At 42.9% G+C, this 19240-nt stretch overlaps 2 protein-coding genes across 2 annotated transcripts in view; both read left to right on the top strand.

Annotated features, from left to right (window-relative positions):
- Positions 1–2362, top strand: part of LOC109034987 (uncharacterized) — a 30124-nt gene extending 27762 nt beyond the window's left edge. Inside the window, exon 3 of the mRNA XM_019048435.2 lies at positions 434–2362. Coding sequence (XP_018903980.2) covers positions 434–1857 — 1424 coding nt within the window. The 3' untranslated portion in view covers positions 1858–2362. The remainder of the gene's footprint in view (positions 1–433) is intronic.
- Positions 1–16168, top strand: part of LOC109034998 (repulsive guidance molecule B) — a 49416-nt gene extending 33248 nt beyond the window's left edge. The window contains exon 3 of the mRNA XM_072303766.1: positions 11687–16168. Within this exon, the coding sequence (XP_072159867.1) occupies positions 11687–12337 (651 nt within the window). The 3' untranslated portion in view covers positions 12338–16168. The remainder of the gene's footprint in view (positions 1–11686) is intronic.
- The last annotated feature ends 3072 nt before the right edge of the window (positions 16169–19240 follow it).

The following is a 19240-nucleotide window of genomic DNA, read 5'->3' as shown; positions in this document are numbered from 1 at the left end:
GTCGTCGCCTACCTGACATAAGGGCGTAACTGCACTCTGCAATGAACCATGTCCTCCATACAATTCAACGTTTTTCCGGGGTCATCTCAATGTTTAGTTACGCCCCTTTACTGCCGTGCTAAGGAAAAACGCCGTATGAGCCTTGGGGCGTTACCAAATTTCCTTTCATAAAACGCGAATTTCTTGGTAAATTTATGAATATTTTCCTCCCAATTTTTCAGATGATTTACTTCACAATTTTACCTAAAGACTCTGAAAATTTCAAGGGAAAATATTTTTAACTTTCCTCGAAAATGAACATTTTATCGAATGAAATTCGGCAACTTTCGAATGTTCATACGGCGTTCTTCCTTAGCACGGCAGTATGACAGCCAAGTGACGAAGTAAGGTAAACGAGTTAGGTGCCCCTCCACGCCCTCTGCGTCTGTTCCAGCCCCGCGCAAATTCTGGAACCGGCTGAAAGCCATCAAGCTGAAGCCCTGCCGGAAGCGGAAGCGACCGAAGGACTGCCGGCGGACGAAGCTCAAGTGGTGCCCGTTCAAGATCCTCGAGACGATCACCCCGAAGCCGGGCTCCTGCGCGCGGCTCCGCGACTGCCAGCCGAGCATCGCCACCATCGACATGAGCCTCCAAAAGCGCCCCGCCCGGAGCAACCCGTGCGTCCCCTGCCAGGGTCCACCCCCCAAGGAGCCCTCCCCTTGCTCCTCCTCCTCCAGCACCTCCAGCGAGGACTCCTGGTGCAAGCTCTACCTCGAGAACCGCAAGAACTGGAAGAGGGAATGCAAAGAGCGTAAAGAGTGCAAGAAACCGCACAGAAGCCGGGATCGCAGTCGCTGTGAGCGAGGTAGGAAGTGGGAGTGTAGTCCCCAGCCGTGTCCGCAGCCATGTTCAACTCGCAGCCGGCTCCGTGATAAAGCCCGCCAGCTCCAACAGTTATCCCAATCGAAGATCCTGTCCCGGTTTAATCTCCCCGATTGTTGTCCGCAACCGTGTCCACAGCCGTGTCCCAGCCGTCCCGAAGTCACTCGCAGCCAGCATAGCCAACCTTGCGTTCACGCCCCATCGACGACGGACTGCGGCGCCGTCCGGAGGTCCTCACGAGACGAAGACTCGCTCTTCTTGATGTCGTTGCTTCCGTGCTTCAAGAAGATGGACCACGATAGGAAGATGGTGCTTCGCTGCAAGGTACAGAACCTCGTCGTGCGGGAGACGCTAAGCCCGAGCATGACCCAGCTGGCGGCGGCCAAGCGCTCCCAGACCAAGTACGAGGAGCGCCCTAGTCCGCCCACGAAGCGGTGTCGTAGCGAGGAACAGCGCCGCTGGAGTCGGGAGTATCCCAAGAGTGACGTGGGGTACGATCCAAGGTACGAAGAGCGCTCGATCAGGAGACAGGAGTCGGACGAGAGCTACGAGCGACGGTACCCAAGACGACGACACTCGTACGACAGGTGCGAGCCCCGGCAGCGCGAGGATCGGTACCAAGTGTTGCTGAAGAAGGAGTCGAACGACAGTTGCCCCGTGCAGAGGTACAAGATCGGACACAGCCGGGAGGCGAAGTCTCCGGAGGATCGGAAGGAGGACCTCCGGTGGGATAGTTGCAACGTGACCGAGCAGTTGAACAAGCACGTCGACGAGATGATGAAGGATCGGGACCCGGACAGCCCGGAGCGGGTGCGCCACCAGAGGCAAGTGAAGCAGGAGCCGGCGTCCGTGCCGCCTCCGCGGAAGACCTCCGCGCCCAAGGAGGTTAAGAAGGAGCCGGTTGAGAAGTGCCCGAAGAGGCGAAGAGCCCGAAGAGGTCGCCGACCAAGGAGAAGCTCCCCGAGCCGAAGCGGGAGAGGTCTGGTACTGATATAGGGGTACGACGCCAGTACATGCGCCAGGAGGTCTACGGGTCGTATGGAGCGCCGCCCGGGTATTCCACCGGGAGCTCCACCTCCGGGGAGTACTGTGTCCCTGAACTTCTGCACACCTGTTCTTTGAGCCGCGTCCCGAATAAGCCCAAATGACCCCGCCTGAAGGCGGTTGATTTCTCCTCTTTTTGTTCTTTGAGGGAGCGCCGGATACGTGACAGAGGTGCGATCAGATGAAGACACCTGGAGGAATGAATTCAAAGAAGAAAAGCGTGGATCTTCATGGATGTAATAACGCCACTCAAGGAGACTTCGTAAAGACGTGGTTCACTCATTTCTCTTCGGACCCTAGGTGCAGATCTGCAATGTGAGGCACTCGAGGATATCGGACGACAAGCATAAGGCATAATCCCGAAGACCCCTAAGAACCAAAGTGACAGTAGTTGAGGTATCCGAAAGATGTCCACCCCATGACCCCATGTTCCTTAAACAATGTCAAGCTAAGCTTTTCAAACTATGATGACCGTTGTTCGCCGTAAGGTAAATTCATCCCACTTTTTCCCTCCCGTAAGTTAGTGGACCGCGTTAAGCAGGAAGGAACCAAGCCATTCTAGCTGTTGCCAAATTTTATCGGGCAGTTTAATTTATAATATGGAAACGGCTGTGCGGTTTCTTGTGCAAATTTCAATGAATTTTCTGCCAAGTACGTAGCAAATCCCTTAAAATGTTTCAAAAGAATCCGCATAAACGTTCTCTTGGCAAAAATTTAAGAGCCCAGTTCAATAAGGCAGTAGCGTATGTGGCTTAGTTCCTTTCTGCTAAACGCGCGGTCCTACTTTCCTAGTATTCGTCTTTCGTTGGTCTCAGAATAAAATGAGTTGACTGAATCAGATATCTGCGTGTCTCAAGTAAAGCATCACGTAACGATTTAGATGCATCCCTTGAGGATGAACAGCATCATTGACACAATCCATTTTCGAGTCGATTGACATCTCACATTTTTATTTTTTTCAATTTTTTACAACATTCCGCGGGAATTCGTTGTAAAATGTATGCACATCTCCTTGAACTTCCTCTAAAAGTAAATCTAAGTGTAGTCAGTTGATTAGGATTTCGTATCCTCGAAGTGATATCCTTGCTGATTCGTCATTTCATTTGAAAACGTGAGATGAGTGGGTCGTCAAAAACGTACATGGACAGAATTAGCAAAACGCGTAAACCTCACGTGTATGTCTTTTGTTTTGTCCTGGGCGCTGGCGCCTTTCTTTCGTCACGTAAAACCATCAAGTTAGCTTTTCATTGCAGTGTTTTTTTTTACACGTATTTTCTTCCTTTACTATGCAGGAAACTCTCACGTAATCTTTGATTATTGACTCCTTGAATGAGCCATGTGACATGGCCCCCGAGTTTTATGACACCGCAGATGAGATAAGAGTAAGAAACTTCAATGCAATCAGTCCCGTTGACTCGTGACTAATGCGCACTACGTTGAGGCTCGATTCCAGAACTTGGAACAACGCAACTTGTGCCTGACGAGTCAGCAACGATAAGAGAGAACTTCAAAACTCTGTCTGGTATTTTCAATCGGGCCAAACTCTCTGTTTTGCTGTTCATTAGCGATTAGTCAGCAAAGCTGGGGTTGCCTCAGCGATATTCAAGCTCAAGTTGTGTGGCTCCAGTTCAGCTGCAGAGTAACACGCGTCTTGTTTTCTTTTGCAAAATGAAGAGTGAAGCTGTCGGAAAGCTTGATGCTGCCCATGAGGGCCAGAATCCTAATTTTAAAAAATTAATTTTTCAATTTTCATGACTCAGTGCGACATTTTTGGACTTTTCCAAGTTCCTGAATTTGTGAGTTTTCTTTCTCACAGATTGAACACTGGAGAAAAAAAAGTTTCTTCGACCCAAAGTCCAGACTCTTAAATTCAGGGTTGCCACAGTCAGAGAAACCCGGGAATGTCAGGGAATTTCAACAAGTTAGGGAAAACCTGGCAATGTCAGGGAAAATGACGAAAAAGTCAGGGAAAAATCGTTAGGTCACCTTCATTTGCTTTCTCGAGTGGGTTTGATGTTTCGAACAACAAATTTTGCCTGAAAACTATTTCTAACTAAGTTCTTTTTAACAATCTGGCAGTTTTTCAGCTGTCAGGAAAATTGGCCGGGAAATGTCAGGGAATTGAATTTTATAAATTCTGACCCCTGTTAAAAAGTTTGACCAGAAAAAATACTCTTCATTCAATTGTAATTTTACTTGAATCTAAAGGAGATCCGCCTAAATTAAGAGGCTTGGCTCTCGATTTTAGCAAAAATTAAATCGAATCAAGAGTATTTTTCCTTGTCACCTGTTTTAAGAGTCTGAACTCACCAGATCTAAGAGACTTTTTTTTCCAGTGAACTACACCTTAATACTTCTTGAAAGAAACAGCGCCAGCGGTGCGAAGTGTTAGAATCACGAAGATGATGCGAACGATATCGGGGCGCATTGTGCTGACCCGGCTGCGGTCTGCTATGAAATCCGATAGCCGAGGGAGTATTGAAGCTCTGGATAACAAAGATGGGGGCGGTGGGGTAGATCGGGGGCCGGGGGGGGGGGGGGGATCTCCGACCTAACCGCACTCTCGGCCGGGACAGCGATAGTCAATACGATGCTGGGGGTGGATTGTGGATTCTTCTCGGGCGGGGGATCCGATGGCAGGACACGGGCGAGCCGCAGACTGCGCGGAACTGGAACTGTCTGTGGCTTTGGCTTGAGAAAAAACTCCGGCGCCTTGACGACGACCTTTCAAAGGCTCTGAGAAAGAGGGAAAGTTTCGACGGACGTCTAAGCGAAGACAAAGTTGTGTCATCCGTCTGAAAGCGAAGAAAAATAGAGGGAGACGATTTCTGCAGACCCACTAGGAGTGTACTGCTGTGCTAAGGAAAAACGCCGTATGAGCATTCAGGCGTTGCCATGTCTCCTTCAATAACAGAAAAAGTTACTGGAAAATTTCTGAATATTTCTCCAAAATTGCTGAGACTGTTTTGTACCCAATTTAATCTGAAGTATCCGAAAATTTCAAGGGAAAATGTGCATAACTTTTCTCACAAATACATGTTTTACATAAGGAAATTTGGCAACTCTCGAATGTTCATACGGCGTTTTTCCTTAGCACGGCAGTATACTGCAATGTTAAGGTAGAACATCAGAGTTTTGCAAAACAAATTCCATTAAAATTTTTGAGAAGAGGTATAAATATTTTCTCCTTAAAATTTGAGATAATTAAGATATGATCGCGAATAAAATTCACTGAAAAATTCAAAGAAAAATTTCCTCAGGTTTTCCTGAAAATTCGCATTTTATCAAAGGAAATTTGGCGAAGTCGGAAGGCTCATACCGCGTTCTTTCTCAGCACGGCAGTACAGGGGGCACTTCCTGAAAAAATTGAAAGTGAATGTAATGTTACATCATACAGTTCCATCATTAAAGCGTTAAGGACAAATTGGTGTAAAGTCATAATGGGTTCCAAAAGCGTTTTTTGAAAGAAATGCCTTGCCCCCAAATATTATGGAGCAGAGTTTGTAAATGGCATCAGTATTTAAAGTAATAACTCGGTGAGCTCCCTGCTTAAATTTTTAGGACAGATGGTGAAAGGCGAAAAACTTGAAATTGAGGTGAGAAGTAATGAGCCATTATGTTTTGTAACACTGATGAAGCAAAAGTTCTGCAATGACGTCTTCGCTGTCAAAAACCAGCGTTTAGCTCGAAAAACCAGTTCCAAGTTCCCACATGATTTCATCTCGCCTCGGATCAGAATTCGAAAACGTCACCAAGCTTGACGCAAGCCGGCCAAAAAATGGGACATTTTCAGTCGTGCAAAAGTTGACTTGAGCCTAGAGGTATATAATTAGGGAAGCTTTTAATTGCAATGTAACTGAGACCGAGAGATCAAAATGTCTGAGAAGCTTTCGATCCTACGGCTCCAGCACCTGGAACTTTCGGCCTCTGGGCCCGGAACGGACGGTATTTCTAAAAAGCTCGTGACTTTTTTTCAGTGCTCTCTTCGCTTGGTACAAATTCTGTTGCTTTCGTCGACCTTTTGGTTTGCAATTTTTGCAGTTACCTTTCACGTGCCTCAACTATCTGTATCTGCTGTGTGCGCGTGTTCAGGTATCTGCGTCGTAAAATGAGCTTAAAAGCTCCGTTCTCTCCGTCGGACGCCAAAAGCTCGCGACACGATGACGGAAATTTCAAAATGGAACGTAGTTGCGCCATCACGCGAGAAACGGAGTCGCGTATGAGTCATCGAATAAGCGAATTTTCAGAGTGTTTTCATCCGATAGTTGTTTTGGAAACCACCGCGAACTTCGCTAACGAAGCACTTTCTCGGAGATCGGTTTCTGAGTTCGGCTTTCGGCCGTACTTTTTCGTCAATTTTTAGATTATAGGTCACATATACTCTCATGTTTCCTCTGTATTTAGTGGTGCCAATAACTCGACTTGAATTCTTGGAAGAGTAGGTCTTTCGTCACTGGTATAAATGGGAGCAATAAGTAGCTGACTTCAGTCAAACATGCGTAACTTTTCTACAATTATGAAAAATCTCAAATTTCGTTTTATTTGTTTTTGATAAGCAATACTATCATAAATATTTCCTTCGAATTTTTTGGGAGTATGTCCGAATAAGTGAAGAAAATTCGCTAAAAATTTTAAAAAAAACCTCAAGCTCATTGTTGCGAAAATTTTCAGCGTACGGAGATACGCATATTGTGGACTTTAAATCGAGTGCCAGTTTTTAGCCGCTGATGTTATCTAAACACGCACTTGTTCCTTCAATAACAAAATATTCGCATCTTCCAACTAATTTGGTCTAATTAAACAAATTGCAGTGTTCAAAGAAGATTTATTTTTAACAGTGCCAGTAAAATTCTCTGGAAATTAAACAAAAATTAATCTATAGTTTTCCAAACGGTTCGTCTTTGATCAGACTTAATTCTGCAATGTTCAAAGGCTCATGAAATATGGCGTTTTGCCGTAACACGGTAGCATTCCTGCATGCCGTATTTTCGTCACCTCTTTTTTATGCCCTCACGAAGGAATCTTCTCCTCACTCTGAACCAAAATTCGAAATAAACAAATTGCAGTGTTTAAAGAAGATTTTTTTTAACAGCGCAAGTAAACATCTCTGAAAAATTAAACAAGAATCAATTAACAGTTCTCCAAACGATTCGTCTTTAATCAGAATCAACTTTGCAATGTTCAAAGGCTCATTATTATGGCGTTTTGCCGTAACACGGTAGCATTCCTGCTGTTTTTTCGTCACCTCTTTTTTATGCCCCCACGAAGGAATCTCTTCTCCTCACTCTCATTTTTTCTACGGATGCCTTTCCGGGGAGCAAAGGAAAGGGCTTTGGCCGATTACGCCCAGGAAGGAAAAGCCGCGGAATATTCCCGGCTCGGATCATCATCATCATCATCCGCACGTGACGTGGAAAATCCGGCCCGACAAAGGTCCAGAGACCCGGCTCAGCGAAACGAGCCGCGGTCGGACCGTATCGGAGGGGGATCTTCGATCTTCGATCGGTTCGGGCCATTTTCAGCTGCCACCGCGGTTCGGCTCGGCCGGGGCCCGAGGTTTTCAGGAAAACTTTCTAAATAAGGTCCTCCCGACACGTAGTTATAAAATTCCTCGGCGGCGAGCGTGTCGAAAGAATTCGCTCCCCAGATTTGGAGACCCCGTCCCCGTCCGTGGTTGTCGGACCGACGATCATACGACGTCGGTAACGTTGCATGGTGGCAACGATCATGGTGTCAACAAACCAAAAATCTGATCATGGAGTCAACGATTGTTGACGTCGTGATCAGGCAGTAAAACGCAAAAATGGGCCCTGAGCATGGTGTCAACGATCACGGTGTCAACAAACAGAAAAATATCTTCCTTGTGAGTAAAATTAAAAAATTAAGTGTACAGGAGAGGTCTGGGTCACGTATAGTTGGATTAGGTTAGTTTAGGTCAGGTAAGGTTAGGTTAGGTTAGATTAGGTTAGGTTAGAGTGAATAACACAAAAAAACAAGACTTGAGATTTAAAAGGTTTTATTGAGGCAAGTTTTAAGTTTCTTTGACGTCGTGATCGTTGACACCGTGATCATTTTTCATGAGGGTCAGAATTTTTTATTTTTGGATGATCATGGTGTCAACAAAAACTTAGAAAAACTGTTTGTTGACACCATGATCGTTGACACCATGCTACGTAATCACGACGTCGACGTTGAGACGTACGCTCAGCGTCATACCTCCGCGTACTGCGAGTAGCCAGCCTCTCCGCAATCGCACCTAGTCAATTCAAACGTAATTTTTTCGGAACTTGAGCCTTTTGTGAGAAAAAAATGCTACAGACAGTTTACCTATATTATCCTACGCTCGATCCAATGATGTAATGCCCTGAAAATAGCACCCTCGTCGGCCTTTTGGTTTTTTACTCTGAAAGATCCAAGGCCCTCTAAAATTCATTTTCTGGAAAAGGGAAGCTGAAGGTATTTCAAGGAAATCGCTGCTGAAAATTGTGCGAGTGTCTTTAGGTGTGAGTGAGACCGTTGCTGAATTTCAGAAAAAAAACGATGATTTCATAAATATTTTAGGGAGCCGTTGGCCCCACCGGGGGCACTTCTATAGAAAAACTCTACAGAAGAAAACGATGCGTATAGTTAGCCCTTTAACCCATAGATCACCCTGTACTCGAATTAGTACGAGTACACTTGATGAAATTTTCTGGAGCCCTTCTTTACCGTATGATACTTGAAATAATAATTTAATAAGTAAAATTTTGTTCTTGAAAGATTTCTCCGAGTGGCATTCGGCATTAGTGACGGACAAATGATTATATTGTTTCGCTTATTACGGGATTTTCGGGTTAAATTTTCTTCAATAAAGGTTCTTTGGACACTACACGGTTTTGTAACAAAGTGGTAAAATTGTGCTGGGTCCACACTATTTTTCAGGAGAAACGAGGTCTAAAAAACAAGGAGAACCCGAAATACGTTAGGATTTGTCCGCGTCCATCGATGTTTAGAAACCTTTTCTCGCAATTCATTCCCGCTCAAACTCTATCTCTCCTGAAATATTGAAGCTTGCCATGAATAATTCGGTCGCTTGAACTACCTGGCGACGCGGAGGTTTTTTTCTGCGTTCCGCGAGGATTTCGTAAGAAACCGTGGAGGAAAATGCCGTTGGAGCTGGGAGATGCTATTGTTGGGAGGTGGGAACTGATGAGCGAAGCTTTGAGGCTCCGTTTGCGGGTCGGACGCAAAACTGGTCTGGCTTATATGGGCCGCTCGTCTTTTTGTCAACTCAGTTTCCCACCGAGGTGCGTCGCGTTCGACGTTTATGTCCTCAACGGCCAAGACGCGCAGTGTCGTGGCGCGCTTCGCGGTATATCGATTGATCTGCTATTGAAACCTTTGGAAAGGATCGATTAACAGGGTGTTCGCAGCGAACGCCTTAATAATCGATTCTTTACCATAGCCCCTAATGGGAAAATATTGATAATCGATCATTCACACCTCGCCACTGAAGACGAGAAGCGAGAAGCGACGCGTTTGCTGCGAGGAGTGCTCGCACGCTTGTCGTATGGAAAATGGCGCCATTGGATTGGATGCCGTGGAGATCCGCAATTTTCGATTGATATCTAATGCAAAATTTCGTAAAATTCACGATGGTGCCATTTGTTTTCTGTGAAGAGAATGCCTGTGCAAGCTCACGGAAAGCTCTCTAAGGTGCGAAGCCGTAAAAAAGGAGATCCCCTATCTTATGACAGGGTATCTATTAGTCCGGAAAGTCCGGAAATAGTGCTGATTTTTAAAAGTTATCCCAAAGCACTGAAATTCTGTAAAAAGGACCGGAATTTTATTCTTCCTGCCACGCGTGTTTTTGAACAAAGCCTGGAAAGAATGCATTCCCTTGCGCAATAATTCTTAGAGTCGTATTTGCCCGCAACATCGCGATTGTGCAGTCAGTTAATTTTCAAGCCACCTATGAAATTTTGTGTTCACGTCATTTTTGTCACAATTTTAGCGAGAATTTCTAATTTCGTCGAATAGAGGTACTGCAAAAGTACTGATTTTTGGGCAGCTTGTTTTAATAGACAGCCTGACTGCCATGATAGCGAAAAGAGCAGTAAATGCATGCTGGGATGAACATAAGGTACATAAAAGCCACTGACCATGGTTCATACAGAAATGCACTTATTGCTCTCTTCGCTATCACGGCAGCCGAGCGGTTTCACGTCTTCGCACCTCGAAAAATCGGAAGATCCGGAATCCGAAACCCGTCATCGTCGACGACAACAATGGGAGCTCGCAAGTTACGGAAAATTGGACACGCTCCGCTCCCAACGGCGAGGCATCGCGGGGTTTTCAATGAAAACGTCCCGTGTCCTGTCCTGTCCTGTCCGAGCGCGTCACCATTTTCCACGCTCCCTCCCGCCCCGTCTACCCCTGTCGACGGCGGCCCCTCGCCGTCGCTCCATCTGACAGTTTCTCATGACTTTTCCCGCGTCGCACAAACGGGCCGTGTCTGGATATGGATCTCCCGTCCGGGGCAGCATCCTTCTCCCCCCGCCAAGCTCGTCTCGCTCGATCCAATTCCGTTTTCGAGCAGTAAAAGAATGTGAGGAGTTGATGTGGGAATGGGCCTCCAGACAGGGTGTGAATTAAAGTACTATGTAGCATGTTTTCTCTACAAAATTTTCTGAAGAAAATAATCGCACAACGGGAAGTCTTGATATCAAGGGCCGTCCCTAAATGACGTATAGAGTACCTGTATACGGGAGAGTATGTCCATCTCAATCCTTTCACTACAGAAGAAGTGTGCCGCTCTCTGATTGGTCGGTCCTCGTGGAGCCCCAAAGTTGGCCCAATGTAAACAAACAAGATGGCGACAAAGTGCAAGACGTAATTCTGGATGTGATAGAAACTTTTTTATATCCAACTTCTGAATTGAGAGAAGAAACAACTCAATAACTTCTTTTTCTGAATTTATAGTTCGGATCGAACTTTGATGGATATTTTTGCCGAAAATTAACCGTTGAGTGTGGTTATCATTCGTTTCTCAGCCGATAATACGTGTTTCTGAGGGTCGGGTTTGTTTACATCGGGCCAACTTTGGAGCTCCATGATAGCCTAAAACTGATAAACCAATCAGAGAGCGGCACAGAGATGGCAATACTCTTCCGTATATATCTACTCTAGCCACCACCTTCTATATAATATTTGGACTGAGTTAAGCAGAAAGAAACCAACCCACATTTTTGAAAAAAATGAGTTATGAGTGGTTTCGAACTCAACCACTACTCTACTCTCATCGCCAAAATTCAAGTTTTCGTTGGAGCAAATTTTGCAGAATTGAACTTGAAGTTTATCTTTTACATTGAATCTTATGCAGGGCCAAACTTTAAACCTCTTTTTCTCGGTTCGATCCCGATGTGGCTTGGTTCCTTTCTGTTTAACTCCGTCCATTTAGCTATGTGTGTTGTGCCTGTTTCTTCCATATCACTCCAACCTCCACGTCAGTACCCAACGACGACCTCTTTTCCTCTGTTCCATTTCCTTTCAGAAGTAACAGGACGATTTGGTTCACTAGGTTTAAGACTTTGGCCGGATTCTTTACCCCTTTCAATCTGAAGGTTTTTTGGGGGTTTTTTGCAGTTTTTCTAAGCCACCATCAAAATCTAATGGTGTCTATCTCGCCAGTCGCCACCACCCTCTGTATAATCATCAGCTATGTGTGTCTAGTGCCTTCTTTCTACATCTCTCTAACCTCCACGTCAGCACCTAACGACGACCTCTTTTTCCTCTGTTCCAGATCACCATCATAATCCGCGGCAGCAGCAGCCCCTGCACGACGGAGAAGACCTACGAGGCCCAGTCGGAGAGCGCCGGCCTCCCCGCGACCTTCACGGACGACACCTCGAGCTCCGGCCCCGACGGCAGCGTCGTCCTCACCGCCTCCGAGGTGCGCCCCGACCACCAGCGCGTCGAGATCTACCTCCGCTACATCGAGACGACCCTCGTCGTCCGCAAGGTCGGCCGCTACCTCGCCTTCTCCGCCAGGGTCCCCCGCGAGATCACCCGGATCTCCGAGTCGAACGAGCTCTGCTCCCGCGGCTGCCCCGCCGGCGAGCGGCTCAACATCGTCACCGACCGCGGGCACCTCGTCAGCCGCGAGGAGGCCCTCGAGCGCTGCCGGGCCGCCTCCAACGAGCTCCAGACCCGGCTCACGGACAGCTACCTCGACTGGTGCGTCTTCGACGTCATGACGGCCGGCGAGGCCGCCGGCGACTTCGTCATCGCCGCGCACTCCGCCCAGGAGGACGTGCTCAGGTTCGACCCGGCGTCCCTCCGGAATAGGACCTCCTTGTTGGAGAACGATATCTCTTTCTCGAGTGCGTCGCCGCTGTGGAGGATACACCTCGCTGCTGGAGTCTTGGTTCTTGCTGTCCTCTATCTCGTGTAGAGGGAGGCAGGGCCCCGCTTGTCTGTGATCGTTGTAGTCTAGGTCTGTCGTGCTGAGGAAGAACGCCGTGTATCGCCTCTTCGAAACCATCGGCGGATCCTGCAAATTGGCAACATTGTCTTTTCTCCATTTAAACCTATGGAAATGTATCGATTCTTGGAGGGGCCAAGTGCTCCGTCAAGAATCGATTATTTAGCATAAGCTTAAATGGAGGAAATCCGGGGTTGCCAAATTGCTGGATCCGCCTCTGCTCGAAACTATTATTTTTGAAAAACTTTAGGAATATTATTCCTTGAAATTTTCGGACGTTTCAACTCAGATTATGAAAAAAATCCTCTAAAAATTGGATAAAATATGTTTACAAGTCTTCCTGAGAATTTTTGGTTTGTCGAAGGAGATTTGGCAACGCCTGGAGGCTCATACGCATTGGTGGATCCAGCAAATTGGCAACATTGTCTTTTCTCCTTTTAAACCCATGGAAATGTATCGATTCTTGTCGGGGCCAGATGCTCCGACAAGAATCGATTATTTGACATAGGTTTAAATGGAGGGAATTCGGTGTTGCCAAATTGACGGATCCGCCTCTGCGTATGAGCCTCCAGGCGTTGCCTAAATCTCTTTCGACAAATCGCAAATTTTCAGGAAGATTTGCAAACATACTTTTTCAATTTTTTTGGAAGATTTTTTTCATAATTCGACTTGAAGTGTCCGAAAATTTCAAGGAATGATATTCTTGAAGTTTTTCAAAAATAAATAGTTTTTAAGAGGCAATTTGGCAACATTTGAACGCTCATACGGCGTTCTACCCTAGCGCGGCAGAAGTTAATTAATTTATTACTTTTTTGCCTCTCCGTTGGTGGATCCAGGAATTTGGCAACATTGGGTTCGCTCTATTTGAACCCGTGGAAATGAATCGATTCTTGGAGAGGTCAAGTGCTCGATAAGAATCGATTATTCTACCCGGGTTTAAATGGAGAGAAAACAATGTTGCCAACTTGCTGCATCTGCCTCTGTTTTTGCCCCTCCGTTGGTGGATCCAGAAATTTAGCAACATTGGGTTCGCTCTATTTAAACCTGTGGAAATGAATCGATTCTTGGAGAGGTCAAGTGCTCGATAAGAATCGATTATTCAACACGGGTTTAAATGGAGAGAAAACTATGTTGCCAACTCGCTGTATCCGCCTTTGTAAGCCCCTCTTACCCCGCCGAGAGGAAAAACTTTTTTGGTTGTGCTTGCAGTTCGTATTGATCGATTTGAATGTCCCAGTAGCAACGACCTCTAAAAATCAACTTTCAAAAACTTACAATGAACTGTTAAATCTTCGTGTAAGGAAACCCTCTTATGAATGAAGTAATAAATAGCAAATCACAGTATCAACTACGAACATAATCAATTTATTGTTTTTCTTATTCTCTCCAAGTCTGTAAATATTTCACCATCGTTTTGTCGAGAAAGACCCCGTTGTGTACACCCTTTTTCAAGTTCAGTTTACCTTTTTCTCTTCTTTTAAACTTCACATTTCCTCCGAGATTTTTCTAAAAATGTTTTAACTTAACAATTTTGTTGTTGTAAACATAATAAGAAACTTGTTTACCACCTCCTCCCTAGAACTAATGCGCTGCTTTGCGCTCTCCTAACTGACTAGAGAAATCGCCTTAATATTTTTGTCTGATATTTCAAAAGAAGTCCCGAATATACTCAACTACCTACGTATTATTTGTTGTATGTGTGTACCTGCGTTGACAGTGAAAATAGATCATCTGCGATTTTTTTTTTTTGTTGTTTGTTTTTTTTTGCATGTAGCAAATGACACATGATCGTTGCTCAAGCCTCTTTGCATGGTCGTAAATTCAGTTTGTTTATCAAGTATTGCTGAAATCGAGTGTTTATCAAGTGTCATTCCCTCGAGTGTAGGCAGTGTCGACAAAGCCTCATTTTTCACCGAGGGGAATCAAATTATGTTTACAGCCTTAGCAACTTTATCACAGATTTCCTCGTTTATTCATTTCTAGTATGATTCGAGTTTGTAACTCTTGAATGAGAATAAGTCCCCAGATAAAAAACTAATTACGCACGTATAATTATTACTGAGGCTAGACAAAAATGACGCGATTTTACCGAATTCAGTTATTTTGAACGTGTATCATGAAGTTTCAAAACAATGCTAAGTTTCTCATTTAAACACAGGGATGTTCTGAATTTGTGCCCCTTGTTCCAAATATTCTGAAAATTCTCCAATTTGGAAGCAGTAATAAATTATGATGTATCTTTGTTTTTATACTTTGTAGCCATTGATTTAGTTGCTAGTAGTAACGTTGCGTTCATTGCAGTAAAAAGTTACTCCATATATTTTCAGCTCAAATTTTTACCCCAAAATGTGAGTGATGCACTTCTCTCGTTTTGGAATCGTTCAATTTTTTTTATTTTACTATTTTTTTCTCTTTTTTCTCTCCCCCTTTTTCATAACCTTAGAATTTTTTGACGAAATTAGAATTATACTTAATGGATGAAAAATTCCACCGAGTTTTTGCTTTCTGTGAAGTTATGAAGAATATTGAATCTACTTTTTGTTCCCTTTTTTTAAGGTTTTATCTTGTTAAGACAACGTTGCGTTTTCGGAGGGAATTTTCAAAACAGTTGGATCATCACATTTGTTTTCTTTAAAACAATTTTTAACGTTTTCTTCAAGATAATTTTTATATTCTGAAAGGAAAACGCTTTTTTATCTTCTATTTAACTCTGACTCGAAAAACGACCTCATTGTTACCTTGACAATACCCAAATTTTGGTCGAGTCAAATACGGCTTGTAACATTGCGCATCTCTATCTGCCTTTAGTTGATCTTTTTTTGGTCAGTTATTTTTTCCCCCTCACATTTTGTTGCTTTCGAAGACTAATAATCTTTTAACATATAAGAGTTTTAATGAGTTTGTAAAGTTTTACCAAATTGTAAATAATGTGCTGTTTTAAATTTGTCTTATTCTTCTTTTAAACTTCTCTTTTTGTACAAATTCAAAAGTTTTTATCTAGTCCTTCGTTTGAAAGTTTTTTTTAACTTTTAACACATTTTAAAAGACGCAACAATTTGCTTTTTATTATTTGCAAAATCCGAAGCTTTTATATTTTATATTATACATTTTTTTGGTCAATTAATTAATGACTGATGATACATATAAAAAAAAAGTGTTGTAGACGAGACCTGCAACGACTGAACCAAATTCTGCGAAGTTGATCAGTAGACTTGGTCGGTATTCTACCTAAAACGCATGAACAAACTTTTGTAAAGTTTACCAGTAGACTAGGTCGGTAATTCACCTTCAAATGCATGATAAATAAAACCTCAAGGGGAGCTGAACTAATTTAAATTTTCTCTCTTATTAATTGTATTGTCCTTTTTTCGTTGATGCTGTGTGATGATGTTCATTTCCCCTAATCCATGTCTTTGAAGTCCAAAATTTGCTCTAGAACAATTTGCACCCTTAGACGTCATACTAGAGTAGACTAAAACCACCACCCCCCTCCGGTCCAGTTTGTTTTTCATGTTTAAGTTTTTCGACCAGATAACAATTATTTTTTAATATTTTAGCTCGGCTCACCTTGCAGTGTTTCACGAATTGTACAAAATGTTATTTTGGCTTGTTTAAGGATATGTAAATAATCTGTGATTCCAGGAAACTTTAGCTCAATAATTTTACAAAGTCTCTTCGACTGTCGGCTTTCTGTATCGATGCTATTTTTATCTCGTTTTTAGTTGCGAATTTTGAATACTTGTTTGTACATTTGTGAAAAAAGACCTTGTAAAAATAAAGTTCATTGTACCTAACAATTAATCAATGTATTTTTTTCTTATCGAAATTCCCATCAAAACCGAAACCCAGAATCAGTTTTTAAATTGAGTATCAACTCAAGCGCAATCAGAGGTCCACCCGAGGACAAGGCGCACAAGTGCAGTTTTTTAAAAAATTGAGATATTATAACGATTCCAAGTGAAACTAGTCTTAATGCATATTCTGCGTGAAATTCGCACCCACATTCCAATTTTTAAACATCCAAAAGTCAGCTTGTACTTTCTTTCCGCCATTAGGATCCATGTAATTCCGAGACTTCCAACACACGTTTCTTAAAATAGCAAAAACTGCACTTATGTGCCTTGTCCTCCGAGCCCCTCAATTGTTTCCCTCCGTATCATTCAAATCTTTGGCGCGCTGACTTGCACATCGATGGCCAAGGAACAAAACCGCCTATCTGCAAACTGACGATTTTACAGGACAAAGAGAAAATTTCGTTATTTTCGTCTTTAATTGGAAGAAACTAATAACGTCAACTTGCGTATTTAATACTGAAGAATGCGGCTAAGTCACTGCCCTAGTAGCCAAAATATTCTTTTTAATACTTATCGAAATAGCAATTTAACATGTATCCAAATAGCTATAAAATAGGGTATAAAATAGCTGAAAATAGATTTAAAATATCCTATCTAAATACCCTATATAGTGTCCTTTCTTTCAACTATAAATACCCTATTTTATATAGCTTTCTCAATAGCTATTAAATAGGTATCTGAATAGCTATTTAGTAGGTATATGGATACCTTTTAAAAAGGTATTTTACTCTTGCAAAAGAAGCAAAATTGAGACCTTGAAAACCATAAGGTTGTAAGTGCATTGATACGTTGCCAAGATTGTGCAACTGTATACAATACCTACATGCAGCCAATTAAAACCATGTAGAGGTTCCAACCAAACCATCAAAACCATGAAAGAAGAAAAAAACGTATTAAATAGCTATAAAATACATATTCTCAAACAGAAATTTTAAACCAAGATAAATGCGCATGGAATATCTATGAAATAGCTATAAAATATGCTATCTGTACGATACATACCGTCAAAATAAGTAGCTATAAAATAGCCTATCTGGCCTTACAGGCGCTTTACCATCCCCCTCCTTCATTCGCTATGTGTAGCTCCCTTAGAAGCGATAAGTCGATTCCATTTTTAGACATTCGCACCCTTTATATACCTCTTGAGAGACCTTTAAACATATTTCTTCCTCTTCCAAAAGACTATTGATTTGGACGTACCTTAGCATATCTTAGGCAAACTCAACCTTAATTTATCTCGAAATTCAAAAATAAGAGACATCCACAATGTAAACGCGATACAACTATTCGCGCAAGATGGATGTTCACATTGCATCTGAAAAACGTAAAACGTGATGCCGCGAGTCGTGAACTCGCAATGCTCCGCTCTATGCTACTAGTTTGAAGCACCATTACGAATGACAAACGCAAACAACACAATATGGAAATAAAGCGAGGGAAAGGATGCGCTTTTACGACGGCGCAGAGATACAACTATTCGTACTAGATGGACGTCCGTGCTGCATCTGAAAAATTGAAGGCGCGATGACGCGAAGCGTGAGCTCTCAATGCTCTGCTGTTATGCTGCCAATGAGGTGTCGCTCAGATTCAGGAGAAAAGTTAAAAAAGAGGCCCGAACACATCTCTCCTACCTTCGCTGTGTTACTCACGTAGTGCTTGAAGCACCATTGCGGAGATTGCGGAGAAAAGTCAAAAAGGAGGCCCGAATACGTCTTTCCTGTCTCCGACTGTGTTGATACTCGTTCTTTCTTCTTTTTTTAGGTTCTTGTCTGATTCTTTTTTAGGATGGATTCGCTGACCCACGTCTTAAGCTCGTGTAAACCGTAACACTGGCTCGGTTCTTTTGGAAATAATGGTGCTCGGATGCGTCAAGTGGCTTTAATTTTTTAAGTTTTTTTTTTTAATTTCAGAAGTCTGCTTCAATACGTTCAATTTTGCAGTTTTTACTCTGTACGATCAAAAAACTTTGAACCTGAAAATAGCATAAACTTGTGCTGCTTTGCCAAAATTTTCTGAACCCCTCTCCACGTAGGGGATGCCCTACCAGGAAATATCACATTACGCCCATTTAATCAGGCGAGGGTCTACGCCCTCAGATGCGAGCCAGTTCGACCCTGGTGCTCATGTGAGCTTTTCCAGCTTTATGCTGAATTTTTAACGCACGTTCGTAACTCCAACATACTGTTTTAACGTCTGTTTTTCCAGGTATCAAAATGAAAGCAATCTAAGGGTTCCTTTCGAGAAAACTCCCATCAACTTTTATCTCTTTCCTGACAAAGCTGAATGCAATAACAGCAGAAGGCAGCCGTCAAAACTTTACAGAAATCCCTTCGTATCCCGATTTGCGATCATTAGTGGATCCTCAAGGGGCACATGGAAAGGAACCCTAGTAGCGATGGCTCTTCAAAAAAATTCTACAAAAACTTGTCCAAAAAAATTAAAAAAACTTGTAAATTTTAAGAGTTCGTAAATTTTAAATAAAAAAACTCTTAAAAAACTCGTTTTAGGAAACACTTTGGGGGAATTCTTTTAAATAAAAAATAGTGTTATTTTAAATAAAAGAAAACGTAAAATTTACGTAAAAATCAACCTCAATTTTTATGGGCTGCAACTTTTCGTTTCATACTTTTCTGTTCACCACTTTTTTCCCCTCGTTTTTGCCCGCAGGATGTTTATAAAAAAAATACGTAAATATTTACTTAAAATTTACATAAAAAAATTTACTTAAAATTTGTCTTCAATTTTATGTGAAAAACAGCCTCAACAAGGGTTTCCTCGATACGAATATTTCAAGAGTTTTTTTACGTAATTTTCAAGTGGTTTTGACGTAATTTAAATCTCTATTACGAGTTTTTACAACTTTTCTCAACAGCCTCTGCTATTAGGGAACGCTTACACACTCTCAAGAAACTCAAATCTAAGGAATGAGAGACAGAGGGTGTTGGGAGAGAGAGAATCGGCCTCCACCAACCCTCTGGGAATTCAAAACAGTTTAATCTCATTCTCCATCAATCGTTTA

The sequence above is a fragment of the Bemisia tabaci genome, chromosome 8 (genome assembly GCF_918797505.1).
Source record: "Bemisia tabaci chromosome 8, PGI_BMITA_v3".
Classification (NCBI taxonomy): Eukaryota; Metazoa; Arthropoda; class Insecta; order Hemiptera; family Aleyrodidae; genus Bemisia; species Bemisia tabaci.
This window is presented reverse-complemented; position numbering and strand designations above follow the sequence as displayed.